Source organism: Diceros bicornis, chromosome 22 (genome assembly GCF_020826845.1).
Source record: "Diceros bicornis minor isolate mBicDic1 chromosome 22, mDicBic1.mat.cur, whole genome shotgun sequence".
Lineage (NCBI taxonomy): Eukaryota > Metazoa > Chordata > Mammalia > Perissodactyla > Rhinocerotidae > Diceros > Diceros bicornis.
Genome location: NC_080761.1, coordinates 19,174,171 through 19,191,008, shown reverse-complemented (window position 1 = coordinate 19,191,008; position 16,838 = coordinate 19,174,171). Strand labels below are relative to the sequence as shown.

At 39.3% G+C, this 16,838-nt stretch overlaps 1 protein-coding gene across 1 annotated transcript in view; it reads left to right on the top strand.

Annotated features, from left to right (window-relative positions):
• RORB (RAR related orphan receptor B) overlaps positions 1-7,326 on the top strand; it is a 180,159-nt gene extending 172,833 nt beyond the window's left edge. The window contains exon 10 of the mRNA XM_058565647.1: positions 6,710-7,326. Coding sequence (XP_058421630.1) covers positions 6,710-6,865 — 156 coding nt within the window. The 3' untranslated portion in view covers positions 6,866-7,326. The remainder of the gene's footprint in view (positions 1-6,709) is intronic.
• Positions 7,327-16,838: the final 9,512 nt, after the last annotated feature.

Below are 16,838 nucleotides of genomic sequence, written 5' to 3'. Positions count from 1 at the left end.
GAGACTAGAGGGAATGTCGTTTTTTATTTTACCACAACTAGAACACTTCAGTGAGTACCATGCCTTTAATTCACTTCTCAAGACAGTGTTCAAATGCTTGTGCCTTGCCATGTGCTATAGGTGCTACCTTTCCAGGAATCATGGGCCACACCACTCTTCTGGGTATTTTTAGACCCATAGTTCTATGCTAATAAACCCTTTCTAATTCTTATAGGATGTGGAGGAGTCTAGTTATTTTGCCAAAGCTCGGAACCTCTCTTTCTCCCTCTTCCCTCTGATGCCTGGCTGGCCAGAAAGTTATTCTCTCTCCCTCTCTGGGCTCTCTCTTTTCTAGTCAGTCTTTCTAAGTCCTTGCTGCCCATGAAGATGTCCCACCACACCCCTTCACCCATGAAGTATAAGGTTTGTCATGTTAATGAGAATAAAATGGAGATCTCAGGTTAGCTATGGAAAGAGAATGTCCTGGACAAAAAGAATGGCTGTACCATATGGGGACAAATCTGTTCCTTTGAGGTTCACCTTCCTCTCAGATCTAGAAGATTCCAGCCTTCCCAGGGAGAACTGTGATAGGTTGAGCTGGGAGAGGTACAAGCCAACAGGTTCACTAACTTCTTAATTCCTAAGGCTGTTTCCAGCATAACAATAGCAAAATTATATCATCAATATAGGGAGGGAAATTTATCTTTCAGTTATAACAGCACCAAGTTACTAAATAAAAGCTTAAAAGATGGAAGGCTTAGACAGCCCTATTTTACTTGCTAATAATTGAAATTTTACCTGAAAGAAATCATTCCTGGTCAGTCACACATTAATAGTGCTATTATGATACAGATTTAGAAAAAAATAACCACGTTGATTCATAGACAGAGTCTATGGAGCAAATGCTGATTGAGAAATCAATGAAAACTGCAAAGGGTCATTGACATTGATTTTCATTGCTTTTTCAATGAGATCGAAATAGACTATGAATGTTGATGTCTAAAGCCTGCTTATCATTCTTGCACGACACTAGGTGTTATATTAGAGTTCTTAGTAGGTGGAACTAGAGATTTGGGCTCAATTTAATCTTGAACAGCAGTCTGTCCAGTCAGCAGAGGAGCCCCCACCCAGATGATGTGGCCTTGTGGTCTGAGCCTCCCCATTCCCCTTTCTATTTGGTTAGGAATTTGTTTCATACTTTAAAATTTCTATACTTTTTTAAGTATAACATACATGCTGAAAAGTTCTTAAATCATAAGTGTGTAACTCAGTGAATGATCACAAAGTTAACACACCTGTGTAATCACTGCCCAGTAAAACCAGGCACCCCAAAAGCCCCACTCAGGCTTCCTCACAATGGTACATATGCTTTAAAATAATTCAGGAATAGGCGAAATTATAGAATACAATTCAAAAGATCACTCAAGTTTTTAAATTCCAAATCCATACTCAAGAAACATAGCTTTCTCCTCGGATAGTTTTCTGCTTCAACCTACATTTATTGTGAGTATGTACTATGTGCCAGTTGCAAGGGAGAGAATGGTGAATAACACATGGCCTTGGCCCTCGAGTGGTTTTCGTGTGGAATTTCTGTGAGAAATCAGGTTATTTCAGTACATTTCAGCTGTTTATAGTTTGCTGACATACATTATAGGTCCAACACCCAGAAATTCCAGGGGTTGTCCATCAGACTAATGGTCTATAAATAAGAAGAATGGTTTTGATGTACTCCTCACTCATCAAGTTGGAAGTCAATGTATTAGTTAGGACTCTTTGGTTACAAGTAACAGGAACCAACTCACACTAGCTTAAGCAAAAAGAAAAAAATAGCGTAAAATAATGGAGAGATATCTCTTGGAGTCTAAGGTCAAAAATTCAGCCGCCATTCAGGAAGGCACTGGAACAAGGAATTGGGAAGCCTTCAGAATTCTCCACCTCACATTTTTATCTCTCTTTAGGTATCTATTTCATTCTTCTCCCTCTCTGAATACCAATTGACTCTGCTTCCCTGGTCCACATGGTGAAATATGGCTAGCTCTTAGCTTCTTAGGTTCCTTGTAGTTTCTGCTACTTTTAGAAAATAACTTTCTGTCTCTCAGTCTGATTCCAAATTCCAATCCCAGCTGAATCAAGTGTCCACTTCCACTTTAATCAGCCATGCCCAGGGTAGAAAGAACCACAGCCAAGGATGGAATAAGAGTGGGGCGGGGAGAGCTTATGACCTGGCAGATACCTCAAATCTGACATTATATTTCTAATCCAAGTGTCTAGGTTTAGCTAAACAAAAATCCAAAAAAGAAAAGTGAGCAGAGAAGTGAAATGGATGTATTTAGCCTCACTTGATATGCCCTGTTTTTATCAGTGCTTTTAACGTTTCTTCCACTTTGAGCAAACCACTACTGGCTTCCTGCTTTAGGTGGGAGGGCATCTTGATGGCCTGGAAGCCCATACGAACAAGATCACTAGTGTTACCCTCTGCATGTTCCATTTTTCCAACATCAAACGTACTAGTTATAAAATTGTGGATTTTCTCATAAAACCACCCTCTGGAAAGAAGCATGGGATTATTATCTCTTCTCACACAGCAGCTTTTTCTTCTTGTAGACCCCTGTAGGTATAAGCTAAAACTTCCTTCTTATAAGAAATGCTTGTCTTAAGAGAGAGATGAGTGTGAAAATGCCTTTTTATAGACCCTCTGTCTACTCCTGCTATGGGGATTATTTAAACATGAAGAAATTTCACGATGATTTAAAATTGACTACCCCCTCCATCTCCAAGTGCTTCTGGATCACCTCCCCAGCTGTTTTAAAAGTTGTTGAGCCATTAACTGCTGCTGAGGCTGCTCTGAGCTCACTTTGACATGGGGGTCCCCCAGCTGCAGTACATGATATAAACGAGCAATAAGTGACTGCCTGCTGCTTCCTCCACCAGGCCCTTCTGGATTCTGACAAGTGCTACCGCTGCCTCTCTGTGGCCTCCTGGCCCATCATGCCTCCAGAGTGATGGATGCCCCCATCAGCACTTCTATTTCCACAGCTGATTGGACGCCTTTAAATCAGCCCTTTCTGAGAACACAGAAGCTCTTTGCCTTTCTCGGTGTTCTTTGCTCAAATGGTCCCAGTGCTCTTTAACAAAAAGGAATTGTCACCATTCAGCCCATTCTACAGATGAGCAGCAGGAACGGGATCCAAGTTCCATAAAAGAGGGAAGAACTAGGTCCTGAACCAGACATTTCTTAAACCCCAGTTTAGGGCAGGAAAGAAGCAAGAGTCCATATTCACTTTCCAAAACCAAACACATGGTTAAATATTTCCAATGCAAATAAGCAACAAAGAAGGGTCATCCTCTTATACAATTAATTTTTCACACCACACCTTCACTAAAAGAGCAGAAAAATGCTTTAAGAATTGTAGTACATAGGTTTCTACTTTATGAATCACAGTTTATTAAATGAGCAACTTACTTTAAGAAAGTTGCTACAAGAAAGTGAAAATCAATACGATGTTGCTTTCTCATTCCAATAAAAGTAAATGGCTGATTTCCCCACACGTTAACACATGATATACAGAGACTTGGTTTTTGGTGCTTGGTTAAGGGCTAAGCTGGGTTCTTGCCCTCCATGTCATTTGGCTGAAGAAGCATGGCCTCGACTATTTCTCTCCCTGAAGTAAGCATTTTTTGGGAACAGAAGCATGACACCTAACACGTGTATCACCACTGTGTGCCAGGCGTAGCTATAGACAGTTTGTGCAGATACATTTAACCCTCCAAAGGTAGGGATTGTTATAATTGCCATCTGACAGATAAGGAAGCTGAAAGGTTAAGTGACTTACCCAAGATGACCTGGCTGTACATGGCAGGTCCAGGATTCAAACCCGGGCAGTCAGCCTTTAAAACCCAAATTTTTATCTTGGGTTTAAAAATTTAAATATAAAATACAATAAAATTTTATTTTATTTTTATAGACTAATCCTCTTTATTTCATATTTGTGTGTCATAGCGAACTCAGGAAGTTCATTGCTTGTCCCTCACCAAACTAATAGATCTAACCAAAAGGAACCTTCCCTCTTTAGATATGATAACTTCCTTCTCTGACTCCTGAAAAGGAGCTAACTTTCCACTCAGCTCCTAGAACTATTTCAAATACAATACAGAATTTGCTTTTCAATTTTGAAAACCAGTTATAAATTTATAAGATGTGAGCCCCTGAAACACTGTTTCTCAAAGTCTATTCCATGGACCCACTACATCAGTATCCACAGGGGATATTTATTTGAAACATGGAGTCTGAGCTCCCCCAGATTTACTGAAACAGAATCCCTAGGGGTAAATCCCAGTAATCTGCATTTTTAGGAAGCACCCCAGTGATACCTATGCATAGTAAAGATTGACAGTCATTACAGAGTTGCCTCTGGAAGTTTCAGGAGCTCCGCACATCATGAATTCAACTGCAGATGATTATTGAAAACTTTCAAAGCCTCTCTGCATTCAATAGCTATTTCAGGGAGAATTGTAACGTGCGAGGAGTGTTCCAAAATTGTTGTAGTCTCCTTCTGTATGAACCAGCTGGTAAAAGAGCTTGAATTATTTCCCAAGGGACTCTAGTTAAGTGGACACTTGTACACTCTTTACCTATGAAAATATAGAAAAGACACAGTTTTCCACCCTGGACCCAAAGAGAATCTTTCAGAATGGGATTCTCATCATCTTTCTTTTTGCTTAAAACCCTTCCAAAGACCTTAATGTAGACTATGAGACCTTGCATAATCTGGCAATGCCCACCTCTCCAGTTTAACCCTCGAACATGCTCACCCACTGCTCCAGAGACAGTGAACTTCCCTCTGTTCTTCCAGTGCCCCAAGCTCCACAGCATTTTTCCATATCTTCCTGGGGCATATTATGTACCCCCTGCCCCAGCATCTAGCTGGCTCTCTCTCTTCCTTCTGAGCTCAGCTGAAATGGCACTTTCTTAGGGAAGCCTTCCCTGGCCTGCCAGAAGAAATCAGAATGTTCTATTATCTACCACTTCTCCTAGCACCGTTCCTCCATAGCCCTCACCACAGTGTCTCAGTCTGCTTTTGACTGTGTGGTAACCTCATTCACATCTCTCTTCACAAGTGGATTATAAGCAAGGACCATACTGTTTTGTGCATGCTGGTGTCTAGCGGAGTGCCTGCTACAAGTTTGAGTACCTCATAATGTTGGAGAGAAAGTTTTGATTCTCTTCTAAAATTTAACATCCATTCTATAGACAAAGATTTCCACATTTCTCATTTCTATCCCTATCGTCAAATAGCAATGGAAATGGTTAAATTGGAAAGTCTGAACCCCAAACTTCTTTATGTGTTCTAGATCTTTTAATGAATATGTCAACAACTCTAATCCTGATGCTATTTTTAGATTGTTCATAGTATGGTTATAGAGTTATTAGTTGTTAAAAGGAAAGTTAATGAAAGTGGAAATTTCTGACCTTGAAAAGCCACAAAGTAACTAATTATCTATTTCCTCTTTTACTTCAAAGGCTGAAATGGATTCTTATTATTGAATAGGTCAGGGAGCATGGTGAGCCTAACTGGTGATCAGATGGATTTTATTTAATTTTATTTTATCATCTCTTTCAAGTGTTTCTTTGGTCAGCTATAGGAACTATCAAGCTTATCTTTCATAAAAGTACTCTCTATACAAGAACGTAGCTTATTCCCACAGTAATTTGATTACAGTGACAATTGTTTTTAAGCTGATTTTGACACTAAATGATAGATTCTAAGTGTTCCTAAATTATATGTATGTTAAAAGTTAGAATTGTTCACCTTCTAAGACCTATGTAGCATTTAGCAAACTGTGGACATTTTAAATTATTGTAAAACACTGTCTTTTGGGTATTTGAACTCAAAAATTACATTCCACATGATACATATATATGAAAACGTAGCGATTATAAGTGGATATTCTTCCACTAGTTTTTAAAACACCTCCCTAAGGAAGCTAAGTGCCAGTGACCTCCCAAATTCTCTCTTGATTAAATACAGGTTTCATTTTAGGCATTGCAGTGGAAAAGGATCAGAGAGACGTACAGGCGGGCTAGGGAGCTTGACAGGAAAGCAGTCCAGGTAGTTGTGGATCACACCTCACAGTTTAGGTTACAACTTCCTGATACTGTCACTTCCAAAACTAAAAATCTAATATCCACGTTGTTAAAATTCACATGGGAAATGAAAGATAATAATAATACTAGCTAACAATTGTGTTTCATGCCTACGGTGTTCTTAACACTTTTATACAAAAACACACCAACCCAATGAACTAGGTACTATCACTAAGCCCATTTTACAAATGAGAAAACTGAGACAAGACATAGGGTATGTCACAGCCACACAGCCATTTAGCTATTTTGGAACCAGGATTCCGGCTCAGTCAGCCTGCCTGCAGAGCACCACTCCTCACAGTTAAACTGGACTACCTCCCCTGCATACTTTATTCAAGAACAACGAATCAGGAAGCTTCGTCCTGCTTTCTTTCTTTTTCCCTTAGAAGATGGCGCGGGGGGTGGGGAGTGCATTTTGTTTTGTTTTGTTCTAACGGAGAAACTGAAAGTGAGCCCTCTTTCTTTCTGAACATCTTTTTCCAAAGCCATTTCCCTTCATCTGGGGCCAGGAAGGACACTGATTCAGAAGACAGAGCACTAATGAGCTTCCCCCTTTGTTTCCTTCTCTGTCTTTCCATTCTGCAGTTAATAGCCAAGATACCAACCATCACGGCAGTTTGCAACTTGCACGGGGAGAAACTGCAGGTATTTAAGCAATCGCATCCAGACATAGTGAATACACTCTTTCCTCCGTTATACAAGGAGCTCTTTAATCCTGACTGTGCCACCGTCTGCAAATGAAGGCGACGAGAGAACTGTCTCATAGTCATGGAATGCATCACCATTAAGACAAAAGCAATGTGTTCATGAAGACTTAAGAAAAATGTCACTACTGCAACATTAGGAATGTCCTGCACTTAATAGAATTATTTTTCACCGCTACAGTTTGAAGAATGTAAATATGCACCTGAGTGGGGCTCTTTTATTTGTTTGTTTGTTTTTGAAATGACCATAAATATACAAATATAGGACACTGGGTGTTATCTTTTTTTTTTTAATTTTATTCAGGTATGTTTGGGAGACAACTGTTTATAGAATTTTATTGTAGATATATACGAGAACAGAGCGGTACCTTACATGATTACTTTTCCTGTTGATTGTTCAAATATAATTTAAGAAAATTCCACTTAATAGGCTTACCTATTTCTATGTTTTTAGATAGTTGATGCATGTGTAAATTTGTAGCTGTCTTGGAAAGCACTGTGCATGTATGTAGTAAGTATATAATATCTGAGAATATTATATATGACTATTACTTATTCATGCACATGCACTGTGGCTTAAAATACCATACCTACTAGCAAAGGAGGTTGAGTCAGGCTCTCTTATGTTATTTACCTTCTGTGTTAAATGTTACCTTTATGTTAGACAATCAGGATTTTCTTTTCCCAGCCAGAGTTTTCACCTAGAGTCAATGGCAGGATGGTACCAATTCAGAAATAAGTCAACAAAGGAATAAATATAATGCATGGCCTCTATATAAAAACTCTATTTCTATCAATGACATCAAAGCCTTGTCAAGGTGGTACATATTGGGGGCAGAAATAAGTACTTGAAGCCATTTTCCTGTTTTAAGAATTAGGCCACAGATAACATTATGGAGTTCAGGACTTTTTTGACCGAACAACAGATATTTCTTACTTTTCACCAGGACACATAAAACACTATTTTTCTTTGGATTTCAAGTTGTGAAAGAAACTTGATTTTGGTGCTTATTGTGTCTTCAACAGAGAAATACAGTCTGTAGATTATGACCACCAGCAATTTTTTCTAATAAAATTAGAATAAAAGAGTAAATCAGAACCCAGGGTCCCAATGTCATCTCATGTAAACATTTTCTCTAACCATTTTTTTTTTGGCAAAGAAAAGGTAGAAAGAGAATACACAAAGTAAAGAAGTAGTTCTTTATATTCCTTTTCTTTAATAAGTTTGTTAGAAACAGCAGCAATAAAGGGGGAGGCAGAACTTTATATGTCCTTCTAGTCTGGGGCCTCTAATTATTTTCAACTCCAAAACGCTGTATTATAAAAATATAGCAAAAACGTGACAGATTAGAAAAAAAGATTTGAGTTACTCTATGGAATGAATACACCCCAAAGCCAAAACTATTTCCTATGCAATTTGAAATTGCATCATCCATCTAGCCTGAGGTTATTTTTTTTAGCAACTTTTAGAAGTACAGAATGCAAGATGTGAAATCAGGATTAGAGAATTTAGACTTCTTAGTACAAGTTCTCATGTCCCCACCTGCTCTCCCATCAAATTGGTCACCAGGAAAGCATCAGTTCCAAGGAGTTTATTCTGCATTCTGGAGGGCTTCTGCCTTGGGTCTTGTCTGATCCCAAATGAGATTTTTAAAAAGGAAGCTTAGAGGATAGCTTTGTGCATAAGACAATGAAAATTATGATCTCCTGTAAGTGTAGCCCAGCCACCAACTCATGAAGACCTGCCCTTGTCTCCTTGTCAAACACACAAACACGCACGTGCACACACCTGCTTTGTAAAGTTTCCATCAGTGGAAACTTTGATTTCTTTTTAATCTCTTGTGCTCTCCTAAAGTCGCATGGTTGAGAGCCATCCTCACGATGCCACAGAACTCCTCATTGATGATCAAACGGTAGTGTTAGTCTTTTCTTTTAGAAAACAGAGCCTTTTCCCACCTCATGATTGATGCATTCCAAACCGATGGGGAAAAACAAAAAGGCTTTAAAATAATGAATCTCTTTCTCAACTACTGTTATATTCAATTAATTTAACTACATTGAACCAAATTACCTTCAGTGTCTAAGAAGACAGCTGTAGACTGCTTATTATGCTGCTACAGGGACTCAATTCTTTTTGGTGTAAATGTCACTCCTGCTAGCTCTTTGTATAAAGAATTAATTCCAAGAGTCATATTTCCTTCTAATGGAAAGATTACTTTACTGATTGCTAGGAAAACAGGGTAATGGAAGGCACTCAATTAAACCAAGCCGTTTCCAAATGCAATGTATGTTTTATGATTGGCTTGTGATAGGCGATGCTTAATGTGTCTACTTGGTGTTTCCCTTTGAGCTTTGAACTTATGTCAAACTTTGTTTTCATTGTTCTGTTGGCCTAGTGTTTTCCATTGTCAGCCTCTAATTCCTGCTCAGTTGCAAAGGGAATCATTTGTTTCCTCCAATTTACCTTAGAGGGTTTAAATTGGCTCAATTGATGAAGTGGCTGAGAATTTTTTCCTCCCTTGTCCCATGGGTGATGTAGGAAAAAGATTGTCCCCCACATTTGCCCCAGGCGGTACTGGATTTGAATTTGTTTCATTTCCACTAGTGCAAACATTTCATTGGGACCGCATGAACCTTTTGAAGCTAGGGGACAGGAAACAGCTAGCAACTGAACAGAACAAAACAGTGAAAACCAGCACACAGCCCACTTCAAGTGAGAAAAGAGATTTCCAATTTGTCGCCAGAGCTGCCAAATCTGTCCATTAAAAGAGAACCAAGTCATATTTTCAATGGCAACAAAGCACCTTTAAAAGCTGCCCTTTGAACATCTCCTGTGACTACATCTCGAGGTATTTTGAAATTTTGGTAAGAACTTTCTTTATCACGTGTAATCTTGTCCCCTCCCCATGAAGACTCACAGATATTCACAACACATTCATGGTAAAGCGTGCACTGGAAGAAAGCACCCACGACCTGTACTTTTCAAGTCACGCTTCGTAAATGACAATCACTGCCTAATGCAGATGTTGCACTGGATCCACTCAGGGATGTTTCATTAAAAAAAAAAAAAGGTACATCAAGAAGGAGGGAGAAAAAACAGGAAAATGACGACAAAATGTAAATGGCATAAATTAAATATGCTGGTGAAAGAACCTCTCTGACAAGGCTTTCAGACCAACGAGCTGTAACTTCATGTTGTGAACTGTTTGGACTTGCTGAAAAGTTGCACATGAGTAAGGACAACTTTAGTTTCATTTTCTAAAATCTGCTAGGAGCCAAATAATCCAGCTACCCCGTTTATAGGGCTATGTATCTCCCAGCAAACCCAAGCTTCCTGTTCAAGTGCTGAGCAAGGAAAATACAGAAATCTAAGTGGCACTACTAGATGAACCTGACAAGGGAGGTAAAGCTGTATGAATTCAAACTCCAATGGATCTGCGGTCTGTAAAAGGAAAGGCAAATTTTGGAGGGAATATAGGAGAATAAGGGATTCCAAATCTGGCTTAATATCCCACCTATACCCCTACTGTCCATGACTCGGTCATCTTTGTATCACTTTTTCTGAGGTTCTTTTATCCCCAAAGACTGAAAGCTGAGGGTGGAGATGTACTCTACAAACACAGCTTTCTGGATTTCACTTATTTTAATATTGTATTCAGGGCTCTGCACTAAAGGACCACTAAGTAGGTAAAAACAGAGAATATAGCGGTCTCTTTGGTAATTAGACTTCTTTGACAGAATCTGAGACACCCTAAATCATAGCGAACTCTGGATATTAACAAGAGGAGCCAGGGAGACATCAGTACATTTCCTATCTCGGCTGCCTTGTTGAACATGTAACTTCACAACAGTCAAGCTAAACTCTTTGTAGAACACCACACACACGGATAGTCAACTCACGCTCACTCTCTGCAGTCCCATGTGTATCAGGCTTGAATGCAAAAGCAATTCTTGTGTCCCAAGCATAACCTAAAACTTAACCAGCTTTTTTCAAAAACGTCAATCAGATGCAAATGATATGGGTTTTGTTTCATGTTCTTTGTTTCCATTTATTATAGAAGCAAGGAAAAATTCTACTGCTATTGAAAATTATAAGAAATAACTTTTTCCTGACTCTTTTTTCTCTATTAACTTTTCCAATGAAGTTACTATGATTGGCAGGAAATTCAGGCAAGGCATCTGTGCCCTGACAGAAGCACCATTCAATAGAATAGCAATAACTTTAAAATGTTCATGTGTAGTGAACCTTTGCGCACAGTCCGCTGTATAAAGAAGAGGAAAAAGCCCACCATCTGCTTTAGACGAAGTGGTATTTGATTTTCTGTTTCCAACTGCTAGTGCAAGCAGCAACCTAATATGGGAAACCATGTGAGTCTTTAGACAGGAGTTGACAACCATTGCAGGGGGGTGGGGTGTCGCAGGACCAGAGGTACATGTTCACTTAAAGCAGAGGTTAAAAATTCAAAAGCCTGAAAGGGCCAGGGAGTGGATGCAAGTGAGTGAAGCAATCCAGTGGCAAGCTGGCAAAGAGATGCCCCATCTGAGGGACATCCGCTAGTCAGCTAAAGCTGATGTGTTGCTAAAACTTCTGAATCTTATAAAATCTCTCGAGTTGTAAGTGATGTCAGTTGATTCTGAGCTTAGTGCAGAACAAACAAATACACCTCTGAGCAGAAGAGGGCCCACAGTTTGCAACCTCTGGCTTAAAGCAAAATTGAATCTAGGGGCCGGTTGTGCTGGAGCAAGTCTGTCCAGACACAACTCTGGGTGTGTTCGAGTGGAAGGAGGAGAAGGGGGAAATCTTCCTCCTCTGATAGTCAATTTGGTTTCCATATCTGACTGTCGCTACTAGAGAATATAGTAAGAATTCAGTTGAAAAAATAGCAAACAGTCTAAAGATGCAAACAATTCGATGTGATGGATGGCTTACAAAAGACCCTTCTATTTGTCTTGCCCAAACTGCTAGCTCCCTAAAGCCAGGTGGCTTGATTTCTTGCCACTTTTTTTCTGAAAGTCAAATGCATGATTTTTATGCTTTTGAGTCTCACTGTGTTTCTTTCAATATGTGGCTTCAATATCTGTGACAAGTGTTTCTTTTCCCTCAGTTGTATCTGAAGAATTAATTCTAGAGTCATGGTAAGGTAGTCCCCCATTGTTCTGAAGTGCGGGACCGTGAATTCCTATGCAGCAGATGGGGCTGGTCTGTGTGTGCACTTTTTCCGTAAGCTGCTGAAATTCCTCCGATGTGAATCGGCCATAGAAATCTTTGCCTCCTGAATGACTGTAAGCACGACCTCCAGTGGATCAGAAAAAGCAGCTCAGTGATTGTTCTTATGGCCAAAAATAAAGCACAAGGTGACTGGAATTGAATAAACTCAGTGGAGGCAAGCGCAGGGTACGTGCACCCCAGCTGGGCAGCGTGATCCTTATATTAAAGCGTACTCTTCTGGCGGCGGCTGAGGGAGAGCATTTGCATGCCTCCATCACCACCACATGCAGACACACGTTAGGTATGTCTGAAAAGCTACAGAGCCCACATCCAAGCACAGCACCACCTGCTTCATCTGATTAACACACATACAAGAATGAAAACTACACCCACAGAAAACTGAGTATGTATTGTAGAAATGTAGAGCAAAAATAAAAATATTTTTTCAAATGTACTTTTAATATATGCTGGTGGAAGGTCTAATACGATGTATGCTGTCTCTGTAATTTTTGCTGTAAATAACTGGAGACAGTGAATACACTGATTTTTCTATGTCTCTGTTTAAGCGTAAGACTTTGTAACAATTTTTTTAGAGGGGGAAAACCAACAAAGGACAAATACGTACTTGCTTCCTTTCTGCGTGTCATGTGCTTCTCAGAAACTGGTTGTAACAGCTGAAGCATCTTGACGGGTCATTGGTGTTCAGTATACGCTTCTTTTTGTAATACAGCTGAGAAAGGGACAGGGCTGTCAATTAAATCTGCTCCAAAGAATTTGTATTGAAGATTGGCCTAAGACCTGCAAACTCTATCTGAACTAGACAATATGAAAAGGGAAAATTAAAAAAAAAAAAAATGTTGGCTAAGTCATCTTTCCTTATAGCAAATGGCTTTGTCCAAATCCTTTCTGCGTGGAATAGCTTAAGGAAAACAAACTCTGCTTTCTGATGAACAAAATATTTTTGTACATGTTTATTTCTTATTAGTAACCTGAGGTCAGACCTCTCACTCGCTGAAGCCATAACTGACCTTCACCAAATAAATGTTGTAAAGAACCTGGGGGAGGGTTGGGGAGAGACTAGAGGAAAGAAAATCCAAGGTGTCGTGAGCTGTAACACCACAGGCAGGAGCAAGTCCAATGAACCTGATGCTTTTCCTGCATCCCAAATATGACTTTAAAAGGCTAGTATTTTATGATGATCAATTTATAATAAAAAAAAGATATTTAGATTTAAATGAGACTTTCCAATATTTTTTAAATCCCTGACAATGCTTCCTTGCTTTTAGGATTGAGATAAATGATTTTCGTATACTTCCAGCGTTCAGAGATTTAATGTTTTTACCTTAGCTCCAGCCTACACAGGTAGAGTGAAGAGCGATGCTAAGTCCTCCAGCATTGAAACCAGGTGGGGCTTGGCTGTACACCAACCACGCCTGCACCTTGGAGCAGCGGGTGAGGGTGCAGTCGGCATCTCTTATTAGCATGCACACCATCGTTGGCAATACACCAAAGTTGCATTGCCAAACGTATGTAAAATAAAAATATTCACTCTAAAAAGCATAATAATTATACTTTTTTAAAAGAACAATGCCTCCTATAATCACCATTGATTTTCCTGGAGCTTAATTACATTATTGCCATGTATTATTATTATTGGCCTATAGACGCAAAAGGCAAACTACAAATAAACCCGGTGACATACATAGTTTCAAAATCTACAATTTTCTGATCTCTCTCCCCTTGTTTAACATATAAGCCCTAATTTCTGTGTACATGAGTAAAACTGCAGCCTGAGTCATTTAGGAAGTAAGCATTGAGTTTTTTTATTATAAATATACTAGAATAAAACAGCAATCCCTAACAATTAAAAAAAGAGTTTTGTATTACTTTAGAATGTAATAGGTTTTTGTCCTTATTTTATGTCCTGTAAATTATTAGTTGAATACAGTTAGCATTCCCTGATAATGCACACATGATTTCTGAATGTTTTCTGTAAATGACAATCAATGTTTATGAAGTTCCCTCCTTTAATGCTGAACAAAATTAAAAGAAGAAAAAGAAAAAAGTCTTGCCTAATCATTTCTTTCCCCCACTACAGGGAACAAGGATGGGATGAAAAAGACAGATTTGACTTTGAAAACATTATCTAATAGGTTATTACCTACAGAGTTGCCCTTTTTCCAGTAAATAATGGGTAGGTTTTTTTGGAAATTCTTGTGTCCTCATGGACTTGGCCTGGGTTAGAAATTCTCATTGAGAAAAGACTCAGACTTGATTCTAGCCAAATAGCTTACCATGTTGCAATTAAAATGAGAGCAGCATCTTTCAACGATAATAGCTCTCCCTTTCTAGAACTTTCATAAAAGGAAGCCCCAGCTAGCAGAGCCATAAGCAACTCCTCTGCAAACACTTTGTTGAGATAAGTTACAGCAGGTTTGAAATAGATGTGACAATCCTTGCATCTGATGAAAGCTCTTAGATAATAATTCAAGTCTCTACATCTGATTTTTTTCTTAACACAGCATCACCAATCAATGTTCACTAACATATGAATGCTCTCAGTCTTATTTGAAGCTACAGTAGGAAGCAACTGTGGGTAATCACAGAATCACAACGATGTTGAAAAAGGCAGTTCTAAGAGAGTCTGGCAATTTTTCAGGTACTTGGACATTGTGGCAGGTTGGAGTCCCTAGAGCCGAAATGCTCCACAAATGGTAGTTTAAAGCAAGATCTAACAGATTTTAAAACTAGCAGCATTGGCCTGTACCACAGGACGAGCCTTAGAAAGTCTTCTGGAAAGTTTCTCCCAACGTCAGTCTTTGGAACCAGTGGAAACCCTTGCAGTATGTTTCAAGCAACGGCTCTACCCAAGACTTCCAGATCCCTGTTCAGGGGACAGAAATGTCACCCTGTTGAGGAGACAGACACAGAGAACTGCACTGATGTTTCTGTGAGAGCACCATTTATGTCCCTTGGTTTCTAATCAGGTCTTCAAGTGACTAGTTAGAGACAGCAAATATATTATCAGAACCTATCCCGGGCTCACATCAATTGTCACCAACAATTGATCACAGAACTCTTTATTGTAAAATCATCTAAAGTTTTTTCAGAAACATAGACCTAAGCAGCACTGAAACACAAGATGAAACTTACCACTGTAAAATTCAGATTGGACCAGATAAGATAATAATTATTAACCTTTGATAACATTACCAAAAATTATGAATTAAGCCCTTTTTGTGCACAAAGCTTTGTTCCGTTCATAGAGTCTCTCCTTTGAGAATAAGAACCGGTAACATGTTCCCATACTTACACCAAGCTAGTGTACAGGGGGCATTTCAGTTATCAAAGGAGTAGCCAGGGTTTGGCCCCATACTCTAAGTGGCAGCAGCTCCTAGATCCAATTAGAGAAGAAGCAGAAGTGAAGCAAACCGTCTAATGCCATCTTGGTAGGGGGTATCTCAGATTACCAGGCCACCATGCTATAAAAGATTTCTCTCACTGTTTTCTGAACTCCAACTTGCTAAGCTTAACTGGTTGAATAAATATTATTCTAAAAGACTGTAAAATTCTTGACAACTGTGTCTCAGAGACCTTTAAATTTCCCAAGTTCCTGGAGCAGGGCATGGCATAGTGTAAGCATTCAATAAATGTGTCAGCCACATGTACTGGGGTCCATTCTCCTTTTGTAATTTGAGCTGCCCAACTATCTATTTGCTGTCATTTTACTGGTTTTGCCCTTGAGCAAATCAACCTCCAGCAGAGGCACCAGATACAGACATGCTTTTTTACCATAAGCAATGAGAGGGGAAATGGCAGCCAATTGGCAAAGGGCAGTAGAAGAATGCTCTTTCTCTTCCTTTCTCTAAAGATTTAACCAAAAGCAATAAGAGAGGGAACCTGAGTGGCTCTTAGAGGTTACACATTTCTTCCCAGGTTCTCACAGAAGACTCAGCTGGGCAGAAATGAAAAACATAGAGACCAGGGAGCCTAATTTGTAAAACAAATTGGACATATAAGCCTGGTCTTGGCATGTCCCTCTCAAATCCCCCAGTCTAGTTTGATCAAATCATAAAGTCTCAGTCAAAAAGAAGAGAACCTGGAGAACTGATTACCTCTTGAGCTATATCACTGCACAAGCAAGAAATTTTAGAGAAGTTCCTACTTTTTAAGAGATGGAAACCATTACAGCTGTGATCATGTGTTCCCAGTGCAACAGTCAAAACACTGGGCCAAATGTCATATTAGATGTTATCTTAGTCACTGGATACTTTGCATGTGGCCAGAAGATGAGGGAAGCAAGAGAGAGCATGCAGAATTGCAGAGTAGGTTTGCATGAGCGAGGCCTACCACATTCCACCAATCAGAATTAATTCTATGGCACCACATAACAGCAAAGGTTATGGGAAACGTAGTCTACTTGTGTGCCCAGGGAAAAGGAAATGGGTTTGGGAAACACTTAGCAGTCCTGACACAAGTGTGAAAGGAATCCAAGCAAGTCTCTAATTTGATTACCCATCAGTTACTGCAACAAACATTTATCCAATAAATATTTATTTCTGATACTATATGCCAGGCACTGTTCACTGAGAATACAAGAGTGAAATACGGCAGATACAGACTCTGCCCATATGGATTCTGTAGTCTAGGTCAGAGAAAGGTGGATATACAAGAGGACAGGCACATCATACAACTAACTATAAAAGATAAACTCTACTACAACTATTACACTACCTACAAAAAAATTTACAGGATGTTCTACAGATGGTCACCTGTTCTCTATTTAACTCTACTCTTGAAC